The sequence below is a fragment of the Jaculus jaculus genome, chromosome 12, assembly GCF_020740685.1.
Source record: "Jaculus jaculus isolate mJacJac1 chromosome 12, mJacJac1.mat.Y.cur, whole genome shotgun sequence".
Lineage (NCBI taxonomy): Eukaryota > Metazoa > Chordata > Mammalia > Rodentia > Dipodidae > Jaculus > Jaculus jaculus.
Window position 1 is genome coordinate 49263173 of NC_059113.1, and position 26194 is coordinate 49289366.

A 26194-nucleotide genomic window follows, 5' to 3' on the forward strand; every position below is an offset into this window, starting at 1 on the left:
AGGTGAGGAATGGAGTGCTAGTGTGATCTGGACACCAATCATGTCAGCACATTCTTTCAGCCAGCATAGTAAACATGATAGCACCATTTACTGGAGAGAGAGAGTGGGACAGTGCACTGCCGTAGGTGGCTTCGTGGAGGCTGACTACTTTGGAAAACAGTTTGGCATGAGGCTCTTCATTTGCGTTCCCTGGGACTTGGCAAGCAAACCTGGAGGGAATCTGGTTTGGAACAGTGGGGTCGGGTAGTGCCAGAAATGGTATGAAGCACGGCCTGTGTGCATTCAATCCTCAACCTTTCCAGACACCTCTGTAGGCTCGTGTGGAGCATGTGCCTGTCATCATAACCCTTCTGGTGCAGTGTTCAGCCAATCCTGATCTTTGCCTCATTCATTGCTCCAGGGACAGAGAAAAGCCTTTAGAGTATTAGTGCTGCTCACTTTACCTGGGATCCCTATTCTGGCAGTTTTCAGGTCTTGGCTTTCAGCATAACTTTCATACTGTTCAGTAGAGTTGTTAAGGATTGTAAGGTGTCCATGATTACTGCTTGAGTTTTCAAGTTAGCTGAGCAGAAAATGCGCTGTTGCAGGAAGCCTCTGGTTTTTATGTGGGGAGGTGAGTCCAGTTGGCAATAAACCTTACCTCATCTTAGCAACAAATAATTTCATATATGAATGCATGTAGGAGAAACAATGGGAAGATGGGAGATGGTCCTTAAGTGTAATACATTTTAATAAAAATTTACATTTACTATGTAATACTTACTAGATTTGCAGTGGAAGTATTCTTTGCCCTACTTCACTAAAACTAGTGATTAACATTCAATCTGGAAAACTACCACTCTAAGAAATTAATAAAAATTCAGTTACACATTTGCAAAGAACTATGACAGGGCTGTCAGCTAAAATTCTCAAAGCATAAGTACCAATTAGAAAAAAGTTTATACGAAAGTTTCTGTGGTTTGACCCAGAGCTCACATTATGATCTCCATTGTGCTGGCAGTGGCCTTCAAGAGATAGGCCAGTGCAGAGATGAGTGCTGTCTTAGAGGATGGGGTTCACTGCTGTGGTAGTGAGGGAGTTCCGGTTCTCCAGCTGCCTGAGAGGAAGAGTGGGCTGTTGACTACAGGCCTTCACTTGCCAGCAAGTTGAAGCATCCAGAGTACTTATTATATGCTCCTGTATTTCCCAATTTTCTTCTTCCTTTCCCCTTCCTTGCCTTCCTCGCTCCTTCCTTTCCTCCCTCCCTTCCTCTCCTCTGTGTGTGTTTTTGTGTGTACACATATGCTCATGTGTGTGTGGAGACCAGAGGTCAATGTTGGGTGTCTCCTCACTTGCTTTTCACCTTACTCTTTGACACAGGCCTCTCACTGAACTTGGAGCTCACTGATTTGGCTAGGCTAGCATGCCAGTGAGTCTCTGACCTTCCTGTTTGCTTCCCCAGTGCTGGGATTACAGGTACACACCACCATATCTGGCTTCTGTGTGGAGGCTGGGATTTGTGCTCAGGTCCTTATGCTTCTGTGACAAATACTGGTAAACACTGAGCTACTCCCTAACCCCTACTTTTCCTTTGTAAGTGCTTATTGTGCTATGTGTCTTTCTGTAATTATATTTTTTTTTCTCTTTGTAGGTTTGTTTTGTTTATATTCTTTAATTGTTTTGTTTTAAGTCATTCTTGTATAAATATGTCCTGGTGTTCTTAATTTTCCTATTGATGGAGGTTTATGTTTTCATTTTTTAAAATGTTTTTTTTAATTTATTTATGAGTGAGAAAGAGGGGCTGGAGAGATGGCTCAGCAGTCCCTTAACTGCTTGTCTTCAAAGCCTAAGGACAGAGTTTGATTCCCCAGTACCCACCTAAAGCCAGATGCACAGTGATGCATGTTTCTGGAGTTAGTTTACAGAGGCTGGATGCCGTGACATCTCCATATTCTCTGTCTCTCTCTAAAGAAGAAAAATAAAAGAAAGAGAATAAAAGAAAAAAGAGAGAGACAGAGGAAGATAGGTAGATAGAGTGAGCATTGTCATACCAGGGTCTCCAGCCACAGAAAATGAACTCCACCTTGCTTATCTGGCTTTATGTGAGCCCTGGGGACTTGAACCTGGGTTCTTTGGCTTTGCTGGCAAGCTTCTTAATAGCTAAGCCATCTTTTCAGCCCTATCTTATTCTCCTATATATGTTGCATTGCATGCTGTTGTTTTTTTTTTTTTTTTTTTAGCATTTTTGGGCTAATTGTCATGAGATTTTTTTATGGTATGTATGCCTGAGAACTTATTATATGATGGTATGTGTTCGGATAGCTCCAAGTCTCACTCCCTTGGAAGGTGTGTGAGCTCAGCACATCCCAGCTGTACTAGATATTATACACAGTCAAAATTTAAAGTGAGGGGCTAGAGAGGTGGCTTAGTGGTTAAGGCACTTACTTGTGAAGCTTCAGGACCCAGATTCGATTCCTTAGTACCCACTTAAGTCAGATGCACGAGGTGCTACATGTATCTGGAGTTAGTTTGCAGTGGCTGGAGGCCCTGGTGCACCCATTCATTCTCTCTTTCTCTTCAATAAATAAATAATATATAAAAATTTTTTTTAAATTTAAAGTGAACTGAGAGTCAACAGTCATGTATATATGTCTATGTGCTGTAATTTTACTTTGCTTATTTAAGTGAGACCACCATTTTCTCAGATCTTTAGTTTTATTGAAGCAGTGTCTTTGTTAAGCTCAGTGAGTGATCTAAGCAATTCTTAGGTGTGTTGTTCTTGTTCCAAAGTTCAAATTATGTGCAAAGTTATAATTATGAAATTGTTGCTTGGTTTACTCTTTGAAGTCAGCATTTCTGAAATGGGGTTCGCAGTCACCATGGAAGCTTCAAAGTACTGATGTGTATTTGCTACTTCACTGGCCTGGCCTTTGCTCTGAGGAGGCCAAAGCTGAACTAGATAGAATTAATTATGGCATCTTTGCAGGAACCCAGAGCTGTCACCAGTTTATACAGTTCTGACAATATTAATGTGTGTGTGATTTTTTGAAAATTGTTAGTTTCAGTTTCTGGTAGAGTAATTATGATCAGTGTGATCCAAGTACCATCTTAACTTTGAGTATGAAGGAGCCTGGGACCAGAGCAATGCACCCATTTTAGATGTATGAATAAACAAGTGTTTTATTCTTGCTAATGGTGATCATTGGGATGAGCATTTAGGTAATAGAATTCCTTTAGCAGATAATTCAATTGACATTCAAGTTTTATGTTAGTCCTAAGCAACTTTAATTCTTTGCCTTAAGTTTTTGTAACAGTATTACATTTATAAATAAAATATTTTGCAGGTGCTGACCTTAAGGAAAGGGCTAAAATGCATTCCAGTGAAGTTGGTCCTTTTGTCTCCAAAATAAGAGCAGTGATTAATGACATCGGTAAGCACCGCTCCATCCTCCTTTTCAGCATGCGAAGATGAGATGGCCACATAGACTGTGTATGTCTGTGTGTTGGGGTCAAATGCTTACATTGTTAATAATCATGACTTATTTTTGGTTGCTCACATAATATATTTAATTTAAAAAGTTATATGAAATACTTTTCAATTACAGATGCCTCCCAAGTGTGATGACGTGGCATTTAAAGTTTATAGAGTAGAATAATTTGGCATAAACCTTTGCTTCACAGTACTTCAGAAACTTACAGGTTTGTTTTTTATATAAGTGAGGTGTTTACTTAAATTATATAATAGTACATTTCAGTTTACTCTATCATGAGGTTTTCCTTTTCAGACTCATTTAAAAATTCCAGTTCTTTCTTTTTAGCCCAGACTAACCTGGAACTCACTTTGTAGTCTTAGGCTGGCTTCACTCATAGCACTCTTTCTACACTGCGATTATGGGTGTTTGCCACCACAGCCAGCCATTTCTTTCCCTCTCTCCTTCTTCCTTCCTTCCTCCCTCCCTCCCTCCTTCCCTTCCATTCATGCATTCATTCATTCATACATTTTTTGAGCTAGGGTCTCTCTCTAGCCCAGGCTGATCTGGAATTTACTATGTAATTTACTATGTAGTCTCAGGATGGCCTCCAACTCAACTGATCCTCTTACCTCTGCCTCCTAAGTTACTGAACCTTTTAAATTTTTCTCACTTATACTGAAGCAATAAGTATCTTTATCCATAAGGATAGATTTTAAAAATATTTTTATTTATTTATTAGAGAGAGCGAGGGAATGGGCACTCCAGGGCCTCCAGTCACTGCAAACAAACTCCAAATGTATGTGTCCCCTTGTGCATCTGGCTAACATGGGTTCTGGGGAATCGAACCTGGCTTTACAAGCAAATGCCTTAACCACTAAGTCATTCATCCAGCCTAAGGATAGACTTTTTTAATGTAGAGTTGCTATCCTAAACATCATTTGTTAATTTATCTTTTGTAAATCCTATCAAATTTACTGTAATAAATAAAAATAGTGTAATAATTTATATTTCTACTAGTGAGGAAAGAATACCTATCCCTTCATAGGGAATAGAGTATAAATTGTTTCTTTTTAAGTTTGTGAAATGGGGAGAAAATCCAGATGTGGTGGCACATGCCTTTAATTCCAGCACTTGGGAGGCCTAGATAGGAGTATTGCTGTGAGTTCAAGGCCAGCCTGAGTCTACAAGTGAATTCAAGGTTAGCCTATGATAGAGTAAGCCCCTACCTTGAAAAACAAACAAAAAAAAGGAAGAAGGTAAAGAAATCCAAATTAATTTACATTTTGCCAAATGACACCTTTCTGTGTCCTTTATCCTCTCATAGGATCATTTAATAAACATTTATTTTAATTAATTAATTTATTTATTCTTGTCAAGGGTGGATCTCACTGTAGCCTAGGATGACCTGAAACTCACTCTGTAGCTCTAAGCTGGCCTCTACTCACAGTGATCCTTGTACCTCACTTAGCCTCCCGAGTGCTGGGACTAAAAGCATGTGCCATCATGTTCAGCCTATTTTTAAAAGATATCATTTATGATGTGTATGCATGTCCTTATGTGTGTGAAATAGATTGAGAAAGGGAGAAATTGGGAAAGATGGAGATTGGCTTCTTGCCATTGCACATGAAATTGAGACCCATGTGCCACTTTGTGCATGTGGCTTTATGTGGGTGTTGTAGAATTGAAACCTGATCAGCAAGCACATTTAACCACTGAGACATCTCCCCAGCCTCATATTTTAAAAGACATTTAATATTAATGTTTAATTGTTTGAGGCATTATAGATAATGTTTTCTAATGTACCACTTTCATTTGTGTCTTATGAGGTTTTAAATTTAAAATGTTTATCTAGATGTTGCTGGGTTACTTTGTTAGTTATTTCCTTTTCTGATCAAAGTCAGACATGAACAACTTAAGAGTTGGAAAATTTTTCTTATGGTTTTAGAGGTGTTAGTTATTATCATGGCCAGTTCCATGTTCCTGGGCCCCTGGTGAGGCAGAATATAATGTTGTTGGGAATATTAGGGGAGGTGCCTGTTCACCTTATAGTGAACAAGAGGCAGATAGTGGAAGAGAGGCTGGGCAAGATGTTGCCCACCAGAACCTGCTGTAAGTAACTCACTTTCTCCAGCCTACCTGCTAAAGTTCCCAGAAAGTGCCCTTCCCAAAGTAGAGGCAGGAACTTCCACTTGAGCCCTTGTGAATTGTTGTATCTACACTGCTTGTTCCCTTCATCCTTCCTTTAAGGTTTTCCTTGTTGATTTTCATGTAGCAATTCTTCCAAATGGACTTAGTAGTAATAGTTTCCAAGAAAGGGAAATATACCTATTAGGGCTGTGATTGCAATTTTGTTAAGAAAAACAGAACATTTTTATGATACTGAGTCTTCATTGGTATGCATGGCTCTCAGTTTTAGGATTTTTTTAATAATATTTTATTTTTATTTATTTATTTGGCAGAGAGAGGGATTGAGAGATAGAGAGAATGAGAATATGAAAGAGTGGGCGCACCAGGACTTCCAGCCACTGCAAACGAACTCTAGATACATGTGCCCCCTTGTGCATCTGCTAATGTGGATCCTGGAGAATTGAACCTGGGTCCTTTGCAGGCAAATGCCTTATCTGCGAAGCCATCTCTCCAGCCCTAGGATCATTTTTTAATGTCCCTGAAGAAAGTTGAAAATTGTATGAGTTTCTTCACGTTGGCTTTGGTCTTAAAGCCTTTTCCCTTTCTTACATTTATTTGTAGCTGTCTCACAGCATTTATTCTTTTGAATACTATCTTCTTCCTGCTTTTGTTATAGTCTTATTATAGACCTATAGGAAAATCACAAAATTTTGTGTGTTTATTGGATATTAGGTCTGTTTATTATTGTGTTACTTGTTTTTATTATCTGGTTCAGAAATTTTTATTGTCAGCAACTACCTGTAACTAATGCAATTTTTCTTCTCTGAACATTTTAGCCTTACATATTTTCATGTTTTTCTGCATTGACTAAGTCCTGAATAAATGCTGAAATGAGTGTCCATCTTTGTCTCTGGTTAATTTTGGGGTCATTAGTGTTTTCTCAGTGATGACCAAGTTCATGTAGGTTTTTCCCAACTTGTTGGGAGTTTACTACTGTTTCTAATTAGGAAAACATTGTTAAAGTTGGTTGAATAATTTAAAAATATTCCAGGATTATAGTTGATGTGTTAGAACATACCCCATTATTTTGTAGCATAACCCAGTTATGTATGTTAATAGCATCACAGTTGCTGCACTGGGATGGTATGACTAGAAAACCTACCTGCCTGATCATTGTGATTCGGGGTGGTAGGGGTTTTTAATATGGGCTCATTTTAAATGTTTTTGTATAATCACAAATGAGATTGGTCTAATTCTGTGTGTATGCTTTTGGGTTAAAGCAATACTATCCTTGAAGAATGAAGGGAAGCTTTTCATGTGCTTCTGGATAGTAGAGAAAATTTTACTTGAAAAAGTGAAATTTAACCACTGAATTTCAAATTTTGGAATCTTGTGTGGTTTTGGTGTTTGTTTGTTTGTTTATTTATTTTTGGTTTTTCAAAGTAGGGTTTCACTCATGCTCAGGTTGACCTGGAATTCACTGTGTAGTCTCAGTGTGGCCTTGAACTCATGGCGATCCTCATACCTGTGTTTCCCAAGTGCTGGGATTATAGGCCTGTGCACTACCATACCCACCTTTATTTATTTATTTATTTTGAACAGTGTTCTGATATCTGCTGCAGTTATGGGTTTCAATGGCCTTTTCACTTTTGTCCCATTACCTTGTCTCAGGCCCTCCCAGCATTGGCTTTGGGTATAGATTTTGTGGGAGGAACCGTTCAGAAGTTAGAGTGCTTGTTCGCAGAAGATGCTGCCCGTGACTTTGTGTGCCAAGAGGGTAGCTGAGACTTGGTCTTCTTGTTGAGGTCACCAATGGTTCTTCCTGAATCTCTTTTTTTTTTTTTTTTTTTGTGGTGGGTTCTGAACTTGGACAATTTCTGGGCCTCATTTTTCAGTGGCATTTTCTTTCCTGTGATTGGGTTTTAGCCTTTGTGTTCTGGGTCTTGGCCCATCACCTCCTGTTCTTGTAGCTCTTCAGCAATTACAAATAGGACCTTTTATTATGACATTTCAGTAGACTTGAGACTTAATGTACCTTTTGTGATGGTTAGAGAGTTTTTAAGGGAGTGCATCTTGTTCCCACATCCTTACTTAATGTGTTCCCTAAAGAGATATATGGTGATGTTTCAGGCTTTGTGGCTGTATGACTACTCTTTTGCTTCTCAGCTTGAACTTCCTAGTGTGGAAGTAGTCATGGATGATGGTGAACACATGAGGATGTGTTGCAGTAAGACTGTGGATACAGACTGAAATTTGAATTTTGTGTAATTTTCATGTGTTATGAAATAGTATTTTAACTTTTTAGTAGTTTAAAAACAAAAGCCCTTTTTATTTCACTTGTTACTGGGTCTGAATCACCTCCTTTCTCTGTTTGAAATTAACTCTGGTTTTCTATTCTTATTACTTCCTTTTTTTTTAAGTCCAGGCTGATCTGGAATTCACTAGCTGGCGTTGAACTCATGGTGATCCACCTACCTCTGCCTCCCAAGTGCTGAGATTAAAGGCATGCACCACCTGCCCAGCTCTTCTGTTACTTTTTTAAAACACCACGTTTCACTTCTTATTTGGACTACTTGTGCTTGCCTGGACCTTTGTTTTTGGTGTTATATGTGTAAAGGTATTTTCATGAGTATAAAACATTTTTCTGTGTGTAAAGGTGGTTTCATATGCATAAAGATGCCAGGGCTTTGTATTGTTTGCCCTTGGGATTGTGTGGTCTGGGTTAGTCATAGGATAAGATTGGAACATAGTATTTGTAGTGAGAAGGAGGTAAAGGGATTAGTAAGAAAAACAGACCCAAGCATGCATCTAGTATTAAAAATATGTAAAGAACTTAGAATAATGGGACTGGATGTGAAATATGCCAATAGCTATCCTACATGTGGTTTGCTGATCAGAGTCACTGTGTAAGACAAAGATGGTTATCAGAATGGAAGAGGGACTTGTTTGAAAGAAGGGGTTCAGTGGAGTGGGATAAAAGAGGGGAGTAAAGAGGGTAGTGTGAGGGGATTGAGATCAAAGTACATTGTTTATATGAATAGAGATTGTCAATAAAAAAATTTATAAAGTGGGCTGGAGAAATGGCTTATTGATTAAGGCACATGCCTGAAAAACCTAAGGACCAGGGTTTGATTCCCAAGGACCCATGTAATTCAGATGCACCAGATGGCTCATGCTTCTGGAGTTCATTTGCAGGGCCTGGAGGCCCTAGTGTGCCCATTTTCTTTTGCTTTCTCTCTCTCTCTCTCTCTCTCTCTCTCTCTCTCTCTCTCTCTCTGTTTTTCTCTGATAAATAAGAGTAAAAAAGAAAATTTAAAAAGTAAATAAATTTATTGAGAGGAGGAAAAAAGGCAATTTGGGTAGCTCATTGTTGTAGACTTGAGAGGCTGAGCTCTGAATGAGCTTAGGACTCCCCAGACCAGTGGCTTTGAAAGAACTCCTCAAGGATCAAGCTAGTGGCTTTCAAGTTCTTGTATGATTAGCAATGAATTGAAAAATATAGACATGAAAAAGGGCAATTATGAAAAATTCATTTTAAGAGAGTAAAAATAGGAGAGAAAGTCTTCCAAGCTAAGAGGGGTTTCCCCATCCTAGTTGAGAGGGGTGCCAAGAGGGAAAACCTGGAAAATACACATGGCAGGTCTTTTTACAAATTAGGCATCCAATAAGGATGAGTTTCATGTCAAGTTCAAAAACATATGTAGGGGCTGGAGAGATGGCTTAGTGGTTAAGCGCTTGCCTGTGAAGCCTAAGGACCCCAGTTCAAGGCTCGATTCCCCAGGACCCACGTTAGTCAGATGTACAAGGGGGTGCACGCGTCTGGATGTTCGTTTGCAGTGGCTGGAAGTCCTGGTGTGCCCATTCTCTCTCTGTCTCTTTCTCTCCCTCTCTCTCTCTGTCACCCTCAAATAAAATGAACAAAAAATATTTAAAAAAAAAATATGTAGGTCCTTAATTGTTTTCTGTGTCCAGGAGGAGAATACAGACTCAGAAAGGGCTTGGCAAAGACAAGCCCTGGAAAGGGGGAAGAACCGGGAAGCTGCTCTCTATTACCATCTTAGATCACACTGGAGCTCTAGACTCTCCATGGGCAGGGCAGCAGCCATGTTCCTTGGGCCCTGTGTCCCTAGCTGACTCCCTGCAAAAGAAAGCTGCTTTGCTCCCGATCTGTATCAATGTGTGTGTGTGTATGTGTGTATACACACACTTCAAAGTTGGTTTATGTTCAGAGTAAGCATTAAAAGCTGCACTTATCTAATTGTATACAGCAAGAACAAGATAAAGTGTACATATTACAGCAGTGGGGAAAATTAAAATCCTGGTGTGACTGCATCATACTTAACTAGAAAGGAAGTTAACTGTTGATCAATGACCTCATAATATAGAATCAACCTTAAACATACTACACAAATTAAAGAGTTAAATACAGAATTTCAAGTAACAGGAGCTGGGTGTGGTGGTGCATTCCTTTCATCCCAGCACTCAGGAGGTAGAGGTAGGAGGATCACTATGAGTTCACCTGAGAATATTACATAGTGAATTCCCAGTCAGCCTGAGCGAGAGTGAAACCATCCCTTGAACCACCCCCTCCATCCAAAATAAAAAGAATTTCAAGTAATAAAAATTACATAAAAGAGGCCGGTTTGCTGGTGCATGCCTTTAATCCTAGCACTTGGGAGGCAGGGGTAGGTAGATTTTTGTGAGTTCAAGGCCACCCTGAGACTGAGACTGCATAGTGAGTTCCAGGTCAGCTTGGACTAGAGTGAGACCCTACCTTGAATACCCCCCCCCAAATAAATTACCGAAAAAAGACAAATGTTCATATGTGATTTAAAAGTTAAAAATCAGCTGCATCTTGTTAACAGTCATACAGCTGGTATAGTCTTCCCTCCCTCCCTCTTTCCTTCCTTTTATCCTTCTTCTTTTCTTTTTTTTTCCTAGAAGTTTAAAACTAACCTCTGAGAAAGGTGGCCCAGGTCTATCATCTCAGCACTGGGGAAACTGGGGCAGGAAGTTTTCATGTTTGAAGCCAACCGTGGGCTACAACACTGAGTTTGAGGCTTGCCTGAAAACTGAAACAAAATAACACATTTAAGACACTACTGATAAAAGGAGAGAGACAGGAGATGCAGTATGTTATTATTGCTAATAGTCAACACTTTGACATAAAAATCATTAGTGAAATCACCACAAGTGCTAAACGTTGTTTTTCAGGAATCATGAGTTTAAGCCTGTGTGTATTTAAAACGAAAGATGGAAAATACACAAATAGCATGAAATAAGTTGCTTCCTGTGGTGTGTGTGTGGTTGCTCACACCATGAGTTGACTAAGTCCTAGATGTTGTGTGCTGTGGCTGCTCACACTGTGTCCCAGCCATCTCTGTTCTTTGTGCTGTTATAGTAGAGTCGTCTTGACATTGTAACAGTTCCTGGATTGCAAGTCAGGGTCCAGTCAGTGTGCTGGGTTCCACTTTCCTTTCCTGCCATGTAATGTTGATATTTTCTACAGTTGGCAAGACTTGTTTCTGGGTATGGAAAACAAATGGATTTTCTTCTTGACCATAATGATTGCTTAAATGAAAGAGAGTTGGGGATCTTAAAGGTCCTGGAGTTATTGAAAGCAAATAGGAATCCTAGGGAATTCTTCATTTCATTCAGAGTCACTGTTCCTTTAGTGTGCTTGATTCTTTTTTTTTTTTTTTAATTTTTATTTAATTATTTGAGAGCGACAGAGAGAGAAGGAGAGGCGCAGAGAAAGAGGGGGCGGGGACAGAGAAGGAGAGAATGGGTGCACCAGGGCTTCCAGCTACTGCAAATGAACTCCAGATGCATGCGTCCCCTTATGCATCTGGCTAACATGGGTCCTGGGGAATCGAACCTCAAACCGGGGTCCTTAGGTTTCACAGGCAAGCGCTTAACCACTAAACCGTCTCTCCAGCCCAAGTGTGCCTGATTCTTAAAAAATGTTAAACAGTAACTCCAGAATCCTAGAACAAAATTCATTTGTTTAACTCTAATAAGAAAGTGGCATTTTTTTTTTTTTGAGACTTAACACCCAATGGAAATACTGATTTCTCACATTTGTAAAACACAATTTTTACGGGTGTTTCCCTTCCTCTTACATTGATACCTCTTGAGAACCATGGAACCTCTTAAGCCAGTGGCTCTGAGTTCACATCTCTTGACTTGAAAAGAGTTGACAGTTGCAGACTGCAAAAGGGCAAATTAAGAAAGATTTGTTTCAGGAAAGTGAAGGAGAAAGCGCCTGAGCCGGGATGGTTCTGAGTAGGTAGTGACACCATAACTTGGATCTTGTTTTCTTAGAACCGTGAGGATGTAAATTAGGCATAAATGTATATGGAGGACCTTTTTGATAAGTCAGGGAGAAGAGCACAGATTCTGAATGAGGCCATCTGTGTGTGTGTGGTGGGGAGGTTGAGGGATACCCACAATGAGCTCCTAGAAGAAGAGCAAGTGATTAAACAGAGGGCTGCTCCCACTGCCATCTTTTTTGTTTGTTTGTTTTCACTCTAGTGTAGGCTGACCTGGAATTCACTAGTCTCAGACTGGCCTCAAAGTCACGGCAATACTCTGCCTCCCGAATGCTGCTGCCATTAAAGGAGTGCTTTAACACATCTGGCTTTGATCAACTTCTGATGCAGCACACTAGAACTCTTCCAATCTCATCAGGGCAGGTTGAAGTCTAGGTTCTTTTGCCCTACTACCTACAAAAGAATACTACCTTGCTTCTAATCTCTGTCAGTATGAAGTGCCTGGGTTGAAAGCAATAAACTGATGATTTTGAATATTAAACTGAGACATTTCACAATTGGCTCTATTATTACGGTGTTTCTCAGTTTACCATTTTGTCCAGGGTTTCATGTAGAACACCTCCCTTCCTGTTTCTGTTGTGGTAATGCTGGGCTTGCTGTGGGGACACATGCAGAGCAGATTTGCAGCAGAATATAGCGAGTGCTGTGGGTGACTGGACAATATTCCCTGACATTTCATGGAGAGCTGGAGAACATTGTTAAGTACAACTTTTGAGGGGACAAGCCTTGAAGAATTGCTACCTAGTAATGAAACTGTAGCAGACAGATTCAGGTTTGCTGAGATGAACTTTCAGACCAAGCACAGTTATGAAGGAAGGGATATTTATGGAAGCTTACAGATCCAGGGGAAGTTCCATAAATGGCAGAAGAAGCTGCCCTGCCTTTATAGGACCAAGCAGAGAGAGAGAAGTACAAGCCAAAAAACCAAAAGCCAAACAGCAGAGCACAATTTACATATTTTTAGATTGAAATCTGAAACCTACCACCATACCTAAAGATCCGTCCAGTGACACCACCTCCAGCCAGGTGGCTGCAGATGCAAACTACAAACAATAAAGAACTGAATATATTGGGGGCCATCTATTCTATTCAAACCACCACAGAAACAATTAGTTAAAAGTAGATTTTCACTAGAATTTTAACTTTAGAATTCTAATTTAAGGGGAAGGTTGTTTTACTAAGAGATCTTCACAGTAATGCTTAAAACTGCTTGGAATTTCCAAGTTCCCATTTCTCTCTGGTGAATAAACTTTAAAAGCCTTCATTTAGTTTTGTTTTGTAAATTTGAACTAAGTTTGCATTGGAATTCAGATGATTATGTTACAAGTATAGATTATGAAATTCCTTACTTAACATAGATTCCCCCCCTCTCACCCCACATAGGGTCTCACTCTAGCCCAGGCTGACCTGGAATTCACTATGTAGTCTCAGGATGGCCTCATACTTATGGTCATCTTTTTGTCTCTGACTCCCAAGTTCTGGGATTTAAGGCATGTGTCACCACGCCCGGCAACACACATACCTTTTTTCTTAAAATCTTGTTATGAGGATTTGTAAGAAAAATTTTGAAAGTTTCCAAGTTCTCTGGCTAATTTTCCTCCTATGATTGAAACTCTACCTAATTTGTGAACATTTTCCTATCAGAAAACATCATCTGACTTTGTCAAATACCAAGAAATTTTTGTATGATAGAATGAAAAAATTATCCATGTGTGGTGGCACACACCTTTAATCCTAGCACTCAGAGTCAGAGGTAGGAAGATTGCTATGAATTCAATGCCAGCATGGGACTATAGAGTAAGTTTTAGGTCAGCCTGGGCTAGAATGAGACCCAACCCTGGAAAAAAATAGCACAAGAAAAAAAAAACAAATATATATACAGATATTATATACAATTATAATTATATATATATATATTTTAAAAATTAATTTTACTTATTTATTTGAGAGTGGTAAAGAGGCAGAATGAGTGAGAGAGAGAGAGAGAGAATGGGCGCACCAGGGCTTCTAGCCACTGCAAATGGATTTCAGATGCATGTACCACCTTGTGTATCTGGCTGACGTGTGTACTGGGGAATCAAACCAAGGTTCTTTGGCTTTGCAGGCAAGTACCTTAACTGCTAAGCCATCTCTTCAGCCCATTATATATAACTTTAAAAAAAATTTTTTTTAAATTAATTAATTAATTTATTTATTTGAGAGCGACAGACAGAGAGAGAAAGACAGATAGAGGGAGAGAGAGAGAATGGGTGCACCAGGGCTTCCAGCCTCTGCAAACGAACTCCAGACGCATGCGCCCCCTTGTGCATCTGGCTAACGTGGGACCTGGGGAACCAAGCCTCGAACCGGGGTCCTTAGGCTTCACAGGCAAGCGCTCAACCGCTAAGCCATCTCTCCAGCCCAATATATAACTTTTAAAAAGAAAAAAATACTAAAAATCCAATGCAAATTTTATGGAATAACATTTAAAATTTTTATATTTAAATTTAATAAAATTTAAAGTAGTTTTTTATTTTATTTTTGTTAGCATGTTTTGAATTTTATAATTGGAGTACATTTTAATTTTAGTATTGGAACATTCAACAGTAACACAAAATAAGTCACCAATTAATTAAAAAAAAAAACCTGCCCCATTGTAGTAGATACACACACATCATAACTTGTATCTTGGCTGCCCTCTATAGAGGATTTTATTGGCCTCAACTCTTTTTCATGCTCTAGCTTAGCTAGCTTTCATTGTACAGGCGTATTTTTTGTTTTGTTTTCAATATTTATTTTTGTGAGGTAGTGTCTCATTCTAGCCTAGGCTGACATGGAATTCACCATGCAGTCTCATGGTGGCCTTGAACTCACAGCAGTCCTCCTAACTCTTCCTCTCGAATGCTGTGATTAAAGGTGTGCACCACCATGCATGGCCTATTTTAAATACTTATTTATTTGGGTGCAGGAGAGAGTATGGGCCTCTAGCCACTGTAAATGAACTACAGACGCATGCACCACCTTGTGCATCTGGCTTTACATGGGTACTGGGGAATCGAATTTGGATACGTAGGCCATGCATACAAGCACTTTAACCACTGAGCCATCTCTTCAGCTCCATTATACTTTACTTTGATACAAGATCTCACTGTGTAGCTCAGCCTTGTCTGGAATGTACTGTGTAGCCTAGGCCTCAAACTCAGTCTCCCCAATGCTGACTTCAGACCTGAGCAAGCCCATTCCACTCAGCAGCTGTTCTTCAAAGTTTTGGTAACTCCATGATCTTCAGCTTGCAGTTACATGATGTCTTACACTATAGAGGTGCTCTTGGGATGTCACAGCATTTTCTCACAGATTGCCATGCTCGCTTTGTTGTAGATTATATTTTATGCACCATCAAAATGAGAACTCCTCTGTATTGTTTGGCATAAGGTTATTGAGGCATATTCTACTCAAGGCATATTCCACTCTTGACATGAAGGCAGAAGCTAGAATTCTAGTCTTCTCTCTGCCTGTGGCACTGTCCATGTTATCTACTATTGTAAGAATTTCAAGTGGATTTCTCTAAGTGGATTTCTCTTTCATTCTGCCTCACACCCAGCATGTTACTTGGTACTTGGTAGGTGCTCCCAAACCAATAGGCAATTTGGCTGGGGTCTTTTTTAGTATGGGCTTGTGAGCCAAACTGCTCAGACTGGACCCTTTTTCTGGAAGCACCTGCCATGCACTTTTTCTAATGTGCCTCACTGATGTTGCCCCTTGCCTATGTCTGGTCTCTCTCCTCTTGCCCACTCCCTGTTACACTTTAGGTGTCTGAGAATAATAGAAGGAATGGATGGAGCTACCTCTTACAGTGGGGTGGGAAGCGTGGTTCACAGGTAGAAATATCACATAAATAGCTGTGGAGTCTGGAGTTCAAGCATGAGAGGCAAATTTTGGAGTCTTCAGTTTGTTATTACTAGGTAAAGTCCTATTGCGGGATTTTGGGTCTAGGGAGGGATTAAATTCCATAAAGATATAGAAGATCCCAGACTTGTAGATCCCAACTTTTGGTTCCTTATCCAAGTTAGCAAAGAATTGGAAAATATAGACTCTGAGAAGGGTAAATTATGAATTATGAGGCTTATTTTAGGGAGAGTTAAGATCCAGAGGGAGGGTAAGCAGGAAGCCCAAGCCAAAAGATGGCTCTCTGCCTACCCAGATTGAGAAGGTAGAAGGGAGACAGAAAAAGTCTTCCTCACATACAGAAAAGTCTGGAGATAGACAGACAGACAGAGACACACACACACACGAAAGGGAAAGCATAAGAGCCCAAGTCAAAAGATTGCCCTCACAGCTGGATGTTGTTGTGTATGCCTTTAATCCCAGCACTTGGGAGGCAGAGGTAGGAGGATTGCCCTGAGTTTGAGACTACATAGTGAATTCCAGGTCAGCCTGGGCTAGAGTGAGACCCTACCTTGAAAAATCAAAAAAGAAAAGAAAAAAAAAAAAAAAGGTTCCCCTCACATAAAAGATCAGAGAAAATTAAGAAATAGTGGGCTGGGGCTGGAAAGATGGCTTAGTGGTTAAGGCGCTTGCCTGTAAAGCCTTAGGACCCAGGTTCTATTCCCTACTTCCCACAAAAAGCCAGATGCACAAGGCAGCACATGTGTTTGGAGTTCTTTTGCAGTGGCTAAAGGCCCTGTCATGCCCATTCTCCCTCCCTCCCTCTCTCTCTCTGTCTCCCCCCACAAAGAAAAAATAAACCTATTTTTTTTTTACAAAGAAATAGTGGGCTGGAGAGATGGCTTAGCAGTTAAAACAGCTTACCTGTGGATCCTAAGGACCCAGATTCAATTATCCAGTATCCATGTAAGCCAGGTGTATATAATGGTGCATGCATGTGTCTAGAGTTCATATGCAGTGGCTAGAAACCCTGGCTTGTCCATATTCTTTATTAAATAAATAAATATTTATAAAACTTAAAAGAAATGGTGAAGGGCTCAGAAATTAGAGATTATCTATGTAGCAAGGCAAGAAAACACTCATAAACATGGCAGGAAAGCACATGGACAAATAGAAATTCTCCCCCTCCCCCATACACATACTTCCTAGCCTGGGGAGAGAGACTTACATAATTGTGTTATAAGATGGCATTTACACATGTGATTAGGCTCCTTTATGTGGAGCAAACATCCAATTAGGATGAGCCTTGTCATCAGACTGAGGTAAGTAAGGGACAGACAGACCTGATTGGTTGGTAGACTCAAGAGGCTGACTCAGGAAGAATCCCTCTAGCCATGAGTGCTAAGCTGAGGAAGAAGCAGAGAGCTGCTGCTGGGGAGTGTTACAGCCATGGGACTGGTTGTGCTTCTGACAAGCAGGCAAGGTGGCATCTCCTTGGGTCTCTGTTGCTAGCCAACTGCCTGTTTTCTAAAAAAAAAAAAAGCTATCTTATTTCTGTTCTCCTTCAGTAACACTGGGTGAGATATGAAGGGACTTAATTGTGGAGATTGAAGAACCAGAAAGAGACTGAGAAAGGCCAGTTAAGAGTTCAGTAGTAGGGAGAATATAGTATTCTGAAAGCCTAGCAAGAAGATCTATCAAGGAGGGTTTGACAGCTGGGCATGGTGGTACATGCCTATGATTGTAGCACTTAGAAGGTGGAGGCAGCAGGATCAGGAGTTTATGGCCAGCCTCAGCTGCCTAGCAAGTTTGAGGCCAGCCTGTGTTACATATGAGACACTTTCCAAAACAAACAAAAAGCAACAAAAAAAGCTGCCAACATAGCCCAGTGGTAGAATACTTGCCTGCTATTTTTTAAAATATATTTTATTTATTTATTTGAGAGAGGGGAAGAGAGAGAGAGAGAGAACGAGCGCGCGCACACACACGCAAGGGGTGGGGGGAGGCACGCCAGAGCCTCCAGCCACTGCAAACGAACTCCAGATGCATGCGCCTCCTTGTGCATCTGGCTTACATGGGTCCTGGAGAATTGAACTGGGATCCTTTGGCTTTACAGGCAAATGCCTTAACTGTTAAGCCATCTCTCCAGCCCTGTGCTTTTTAAAATTAATTTATTTTTTATTGACTTCCAGGACTGTAAACAATATCCCGTGGTAATTCCCTCCCTCTTCCCACTTTCCTCTTTGAAACTCCACTCCCCATCATGTCCCCTCCCCCTCTTAATCAGTCTCTCTTTTATTTTGATGTCCTCATCTTTCCTCCTATTATGACGGGCTTGTATAGATAGTGTCAGGCACTATAAGGTCATGGATATCCAGGCCATTTTGTGTCTGGAGGAGCACCTTAGAAGAAGTCCTACCCTTCCTTTGGCTCTTACTGTCTTTCTGCCACCTCTTCCGCACTGGACCCTGAGCCTTGGAAAGTGTGGTAGAAATATTTCAGTGCTGAACACTTCCCTATCACTTCTTATCAGCACCATGGTGCCTTTTGAGTCATCCCAAGGTCACTGCTATCTGAAAAGAGAAGCTTCTCTGACCAAAAGTGAGAGTGGCATTAATATATGGGTATGAACATTAAGAGAAGTGCTGACTGGGCAGTTTGATAAGCATAGTATATACATTTAGCCAGATAGCAACAGACGTTACAACCCTAGGTGTACCCTGGGTACATGACTACCCCTGTTGTAGGTTTTCAGCATTAGGGATGTATACCCTCCCATGGAGCAGGCCTCCAGTCAAATTAGAGGGCAGTTGGTTTCCCCCATAATAGACGTGCTACTATTGCACTGTTGGCTCATTTGGCCTGGCTGGCCAGTTCTAAGGCTTGCAGTGTCCACTTTTGAGTATCTTCACTGGTGATTTCTCTCTCTCCCATTTGCTGTATGCAGCATGGCTTTTCCCAGCCTTTTATCAGCTGGTCTACATGGAGGAGCTTTTCAGCTCAGTTCCAACAGGATTGTAGCCTGCTATGTTAAGGCCCTGGTTCCTACCCCCAGTATGGTAGGAGTGTGTGTGGCGAGGGTGACAGGCAGATGATGCTGTCAGGCTCAAGATGAGCAATAAGAACTGGCTACTGGGTTTTGTATTATGAGTTGTTTGATGACTTGTTAAAGAGTTTATTTGATATTTGTTAGGAATGTTGGGAAAAGAGTGATGAAGCTTTGGGTACACAATGCTTTGTCTGGAAAATGATTAAAAATTCATTGTTGGGCTGGTTAGATGGCTTAGCTTGCCTTTGAAGCCTAAGGACCCATGTTTGACTCTCCAGATCCCACTTAAGCCAGATGTGGAAAGGTTAGGAAAGGGCAAGGTTGCACATGCCCACTCAGTGGTGTAAGTGTCTGGAGTTCGATTACAGTGGCTGAGGCCCAAGTGCGCCAATTCTCTTGCTCTTGCCCTTGCTCATTCTAAAATAAAATTTAAAAAATTCATTTCTTAGGAAAATTTGGGAGTCCCCTCCCCTACCCTGCACCCTCCTTCATAAACCCTTCATAATCAGATTGGTGAGCTCTTGGCTTTTTCTTGTAGGTCCTACTTAAAAATAAGAAAGAAAACTAATTACCTAAAAGATAAGAGACTACATGGTGAATTCCAGGTCACCCTGGGCTAGAGTGAGACCCTACCTTGAAAAATGAAAAGCAAAATAAAGGACTAGAGAGATGGCTTAGCAGTTAAGGCACTTGCCTGCAAAGCGTAAGGACCCAGGTTCAACTCCCCAAAGCCCAGGTAAGCCATATGCACATGGTGCCACATGCACCTACAGTTCGTTTGCAGTGGCTAGAGACCCTCTCAAATAAATAAATGAATAAAAAATAAAATACTGGCCATGGACCAATACTTTCCATGACTTTTTATAGATAAACTATCACCAAGATTATTTGGAACGTTTTCTCTAAGAAGTCCTATCTTTGTTCTTTGAAGTATAACATTATGGTTTTTTACAGTTAGGCACGTAGCTTAGTCTGAATGTGAACAGGCAAGAGAACGTGACTGTCGTCTCAGGGTAAATGAGGTGGGAGAACATTACTTCATTCTCTGGTCATGGGAATAGAGTGCTCCTCCGCTCTCAGTGTGAAAGGCAGTAGCGTCTTTACTCCAGTCTCAGTGTGAACAAGCACGAATAACATTACTGTAGCGTTGGCTTTGTCACCTCCGTAGTTAGTCATCACTTTCATCTAATTAGATGAAATGTTAAACTAGGAAATACAAAGCATAAATCTTTGCTCTTCCTCCTACTATATTAGCATTTAGAGATTCATTAATTCTGAAGAGCTGCATAAATCTTGGGCATGTATGTGGTTTTTAACCTTTACATTTTAAGGGTCATGTAAAATCCAGTCACCTACAAGTCCAAAGTTGATCGAGCCTTTAGATGTTTTACAAATCATAATTCTTGTAGGCATTTTACTTTTGTTTCACTTGATCTTATATAAAACATAGTTTTTATTCTGAGAGGACTGGATTTTATGCTTGTTAAATTTTCTTGCTCTTCTCCAAGTGATTACTTGATTTTTGTTTTTTAAACTTTGTGTTAAGAAGTTTATAGAAGTTAGGAGTGGTAGCACATGCCTTTAATCCTAGATCTGAGAGGTAGGAGGATTGCCATAAGTTCAGAGACTACATAGTAGATTCCAGTTCAGCCTAGGCTGGAGGGAGACCCTCCCTCGAAAAACCAAAACTATGACAAAACAAAATAAAAGTTCACAGAATTGACAGTCTGCAAAGTAGATCTGAAGTGTTTTTGTTCATTATGTCTTTTGTATGACTATCAGGGAATTAAAAACTATCACTAATTAATTTAGTTGATCATATGTTTTTATTTTCCTGATTTGATGTAATAACCAAAACTCGACAGTATTGAATTATGGCTGAATTGCAGGATGTGAGCGATGGACTAGTGGGTTAAGGATTTAATATTAGTTTTCTTTATCCTGTTGCCAAGAATAATGGAAAATAAAAACAAGTGTGTAGGAGTTAATTATTTCCTCGGATGAGTTGGTAATATCTCTGTCCTGTTGAATCACAGTTTGGTATGTACTTAAATGTCACCGTCTATAATGACTCACTCTTTCCTCCTTCTAAGAGTTACTGTGCTGTTTTCTCTGGGTTATTCATCATGTTGTAACTTTCAGCATTTTGTGAACAAAATCTGCTTTTAAAGCAGGAGTCTTGGGTTTGACTACTAACCTCTGTCATCCCAAAATATTACCCTAGGTTTTGACCAGACCAGAAAAAAAAAAACACTTTTTTATTTTTCTGCTATCTTTCCAAAAGTCCATAAACAAAATTTGACTGTTTCTTGTAAGCATTGAACGTTCTTCCCAGCAGCTTTCGTGTTCTTCGTTAACTCATTATTGCCAATATGCTAATTTAGTATGCACATTTTGGGACCTTTTCTTGACCTTACATGAAACATTTGATTACCTGTTCAGGATCTCTGTTGGCCTGGTTGAGTTGGGAAATGTCTCCTGTGTATTTAGCACCAGTGCATCTGCTCTCCCTTGCACCCCTGACTGCTTTGTGATTATGGGTACAGGTGTGTCATGGGCAGTGACAGTATAGTGTAGCATAGTGTAGCGTAGCATAGCACAGGCTTGGTGATTTTCACATTTTGGAATAACTTAACTATCATAGGTGATTTTTCTGGTTTGCTGTGCGTGAGCTTCATTCTAGTGTAGAATGGGCATGGCTTGGTTTGCTCTCTCTCTGAGTTTTATTTTAGGAGTGTAAATGGCTGTAGTTTTGTATTATCTTCATTATACTTCATGTAATGTACTTGCCCAGTGTAGTGATTCACACTGTAATTGCAGCACTTGGGAGGCAGAGGCAGGAGGATTTCTGCAAGTTTGAGGGCAGTCCGGTCTCCATAGTGAGTTCTAAGATATCCAGGGCTACAGAGTGAGACCCTGTCTGAAACAAACAAGAGAACTACTCCCCCCATAAAATATATAATATACTTGATATAACATTTTAGAGTTCTTTCTCTGTTCTTCTTCTCTTCTTCCTTTTGCCTCCTTTTGTTAAGGGCTGAGAGATGGCCTAGCAGCCAAGTGTGCTTCTTTCTTGCACGAGCATGAGGGTTGAGGGAGCCTGAGACCTCCAGAGTTTGAATTTTCTGATCTCATGTAAACAGCTGGGCACCTGTAACCCAGTCTCACAGGGAAGTAAAGACCTGAACGATGTTGGAGCCATGCAAGCTGCAGAATCAGTAAAGAGACTCTGGCTGAAAACCAGATTGGGTGGAAGAGTGATGGCACCAGGATACTCCACATTCCAATTGGGCCACTGTTACACTCTGGCCACTGTAGGCAAGTCTCCCATCCCTCTTAGGTACACATATGGAGAGCCACACCACACCACACCACGCTATACACATACGTAAGCAAAAAAAAAAAAAAAAAATTTAGACAGTCTCATGTAATGTAGCCCAGGCTACCCTGGAACTCACTGTTATCTCAGGCTGGCCTTGAGCTTCAGAGACTCCTGCCTCGGTCTTCCAAGTGATGTGATTGTAGGTCTGTCACCATGCCTAGCTTACTTTCATTTTTAAGTTCATTACTTCTGTCATTTTCTGTTAGTATTTTTCTGAGTTTAAATTTACTAAATCATATTGTTTCATCAGTCCTTGTTAATAAAAGATGACAACCATGGTTTGTTGTGTATAATTATGGAAGTTATCATTAAAAAATAATTTTTTAAAAAGATGAAATTAGTATATTCTTCTTGGTCTTATTTTCATGCCACTCAGGTTATATAATTTAAAAAAGTTTTATTGAAACTTGATTAACTTATGAGATACACACACAAACACACACACACACACACATTTTTGAGGTAAGCCCAACAGACTGGCATTTTGCTTTATGCGAGAGAGAGAGAGAGAGAGAGAGAGGGGGGGGGGGAGATAGAGAGAGAGAGGGAAAGAAAGAAAGAATTGGTGCTCCAGGGCCTCCAGCACTACATTCAAACTTCAGATGCACGCACCCCCTTGTGTGCCTGTGTGACCTTGCATGCTTGTGTCACCTTGTGCATCTGGCTTATGTGGGATCTGGAGAATTGAACAGGAGTCCTTAGGTTTCGCAGGCAAGCCCCTTAACCCGTAAGCCATGTTTCCAGCCCTTGATTGACTTACTACAAATTTCCCATGTTAACTTGAGAGTGCATTGCCAGCCAGGGTAATGAGTACTTAATATTTATACCTCATGTCCATTCTCCTAGATGCAGCCAATGGGCCTTGGAAGTCTCTTTCTCTTGACCCGTCTACCCTTCTTCACTTGTTCTTAGACAATTATAGAATTTACTTTCCATCACTGTAATTAAAACATTTTTTTATGTGTGTATCTATGTGCATGCATACATGTATGTATAACTGTTAGGGTCTCTTGGTGTTGCAAATGAATACCCATCTGGCTTTACGTGGGTGCTGGGGAATCAAACCTGAGCCAGCAGGCTTCCTAAGCAAGTGCCTTTAACTGCTGAGCCCCATAAATTAATTTTTGTATTTTAGATTTTTATAAAAATGGAGCTTCATATGTTAATTTTTTATGTCCTTTTTCCCCAGCCTTACTTTTCATAGGCATTGATTTTGCCGCATATACCAGTGCTTGCTTCCTTTTCTTTGCTCAGTAATGTTCCGTGGTGTAGCTGTATTATATCCTGGGTACTGGGGAGTGTTTGGTTTGGGCTGTTCTGTGTAATGCTGTTGCAGTTGTTCAGTGTGAGTCTTCACATCTTCACATTTGGTCAAGCTAACTAGGTGTTAAGGGCCTTCCTGCTGCCTCTTCTCTGTGGGAGGCTTAGCCCTGCTCCTGTGGGGTGTCTGACTGTCACTGCAGATCTGAGCTGAAGCAGTACTGGATCCTACATCCCTATGGAGCTTCCATACGAGGATTGTGGTGTGATCAGTGTTCACACTTAGAACAGGACGGTGCAGAACCCAGAGTTCCTGAAGCCCACAGTGTATATGTGTTCCTGCTGGGCGAAAGTAAATTAGTTAAAGTGTTAGCTTTTATCAAAATGATGTGACTGCACCTCCAGAGTCAGCAGTGCTAAGAACTTAATGTCATTGGAACCCTAGTCACCACTGCAAGTCACAGCTCAGTTATGTCACTAGATATAACCCTCCAGATAAAGTTGTCAAGTAGGTATGTAGGGATGGAAGCTGCCAATCTCTTAGCCTTTCTCCCATGCAGGCTGTTTGCTTGGGAATTTGTAAAAGGAGGTACTCATGGTTGACCTGCCCTACCTTTGTATACTATGCTGGGGATGCTGCCGGAAGTGGCCCAGTGGACCCATGTTCCCCCAGTTGGACCCAGTGAGTGTGCCTGTACTTCTTACAGTCTCAGTGATAGCAATTAGGAGCAAGGCACCCCAATTCAAGTCACCACCTCCCATTTCACTTGGTAACAGTAGAAAAGGAAGAGACACTTCCTATGACAGGAACAAAGTTCTCTAGACCTGGGAGCCTGTCAATCACTCACCTGGTCAGGTGACCACCTCTCACCTACAGACATGCTAAAGAGGTGGGAGGAGTCTTTTTTTTTTTTTTTTTTTAGGAAAGCCCTATAGACTGGCCTTTTGTTTTTTTATGAGAGAGAGAGAGACAGAGACAGAGAGAGAGAATTGGCATGCCAGGGTTTCAGGTCACTGCAGCCAAACTCCAGATGTAAGCACCACCTTGTGCGCATGTGTGGCCTTGTATGCTCATGTCACTTTGTGTGTCTGGCTTACATGGGACCTGGAAAGATGAACATGAGTCCTTCAGCTTTGTGGGCAAGTGCCTTAACAGCTAAGCCATCTCTCCAGCCCAGAAATAATCTCATTGTAATTAGGTATTCCAAGAGGCCCACTCACCACAGATTTTTTAATTTTTTCTACTTTCTCTTTGAATGCTAGCTGGAGTTCTAAGGCTGTTTGCACTGGTGCTTTGGGTTTTAGTTCCCAGCTCCAAGCTTCTGATCTGGCAACCCCTGACCTTTGTCTTATGGGAAATCGGCCCACTCTTGGGAGACTCTTTCTAGATTTTTCTTAATAATGTCCACTTTTACTTGTCTCACCTCCTTGTCTACATTCCTTAATTCTTCTGTGTGTATGATCAGAGTGCCTAAGCCCATCTGGTCTGAGAGAGGTCATTGCTCTCACCATTTCCCTTTTTAGAGAGCTGTTTTGTTTTTTTTTCCCCCCCTTCTTCCTGTGAATCAAGATATGGCTCAGTGGTTAAGTGTAAACATGGTTGACTGGTTGAGTCCTTTGTAAGCATGAGGGCCTGAGGGGCCTGGATTGAATCTCTAGAACCCATGTAAAAATCATATGACCAACAACGCTCTTTTTTTAAATAATGGAATTGTTTCTATCTGGACACTTACAAATAACCTGTATTACATGTTTTATCTGCTGCAAAGCAGAGAGAAGACTTCCGTCCCCTCCAGCCCCATGTTGACTCCCTTTGCCTGGGCTGGGGGTGTGATAAGGATTCCCTAAGTGTGCCATGGTTGGCATGCCACCACTTTCCTGTCTTTAAATAGCAAGGCTCTTTAATTATTTGCTTTAATTATATTTTTAGGAGCATTTCAAAGGCTCATTATCTTCTTTGTCATACCTGGCGCATTTCCTGGAATGAAACTCAAAATAGTATCTGATCCTGTTGGTTGTGTAACACACTGAGTCATGATTTCTTCTCATGCCTCTGGGAATAGCCTTGCCTTTCGCAGCTCAGTTCCTGTTTGAGTGTTGCATGCTTTCTCTGTGTCCTTCAGGTCCAAGGGTACTTACTGAGTCCCTTGTAATTGCTTTGCGCTCCTGGTAGAAGTGCTTCGTGGGAGAATGAGCCTGTAGGAAACTGTAAAGCCAGGATGAGGTTTAGCACATTTTCCTGAGAAACAACTCAGTAAGACACACACCCTGTGGGAGCAAACCAGGATTATGTTGTAGAATGGTTAATACTTAATTGCCTATTGAATAATAATTAGGGTGCTCTACTTAAATTCTTTAGTAGACCTGTTTCTTGCAGTGCCAATTTATGCTAATATTTGAGAGTAACAAGTAGTTAATCTACCAACTGATGGACTGATTGATGTAGGAATCATTTTGCCCTGTTTTCTTGTACTTTGTGCACTCCAAATTTGCTGTTATTTTGTTACATAATTTTTAAGTTTTATTACAAATTTTGTAAAATTTATTATAAAATTTAAATAAAATTTAAAAAATATTTATTTATTTTGAGAGTGATAAAGAGGCAGATAGATAAAATAAACATGCCAGGACCTCCACTGCAAGTGATCTCCAGATGTGTGTGCCACCTTGTACATCTAGGTTATGTGGGTACTGAGCAAACGAACCTGGGTCCTTAGGCTTTGCAGGC

At 40.6% G+C, this 26194-nt stretch overlaps 1 protein-coding gene across 2 annotated transcripts in view; it reads left to right on the forward strand.

The window, feature by feature from the left end:
* Window positions 1–26194, forward strand: part of Auh (AU RNA binding methylglutaconyl-CoA hydratase) — a 129166-nt gene that overhangs the window by 38936 nt on the left and 64036 nt on the right. For both annotated transcript variants that reach the window (XM_004668347.2, XM_045131167.1), the window contains exon 4: window positions 3324–3410. In XM_004668347.2, the coding sequence (XP_004668404.1) occupies window positions 3324–3410 (87 nt within the window). The remainder of the gene's footprint in view (window positions 1–3323; window positions 3411–26194) is intronic.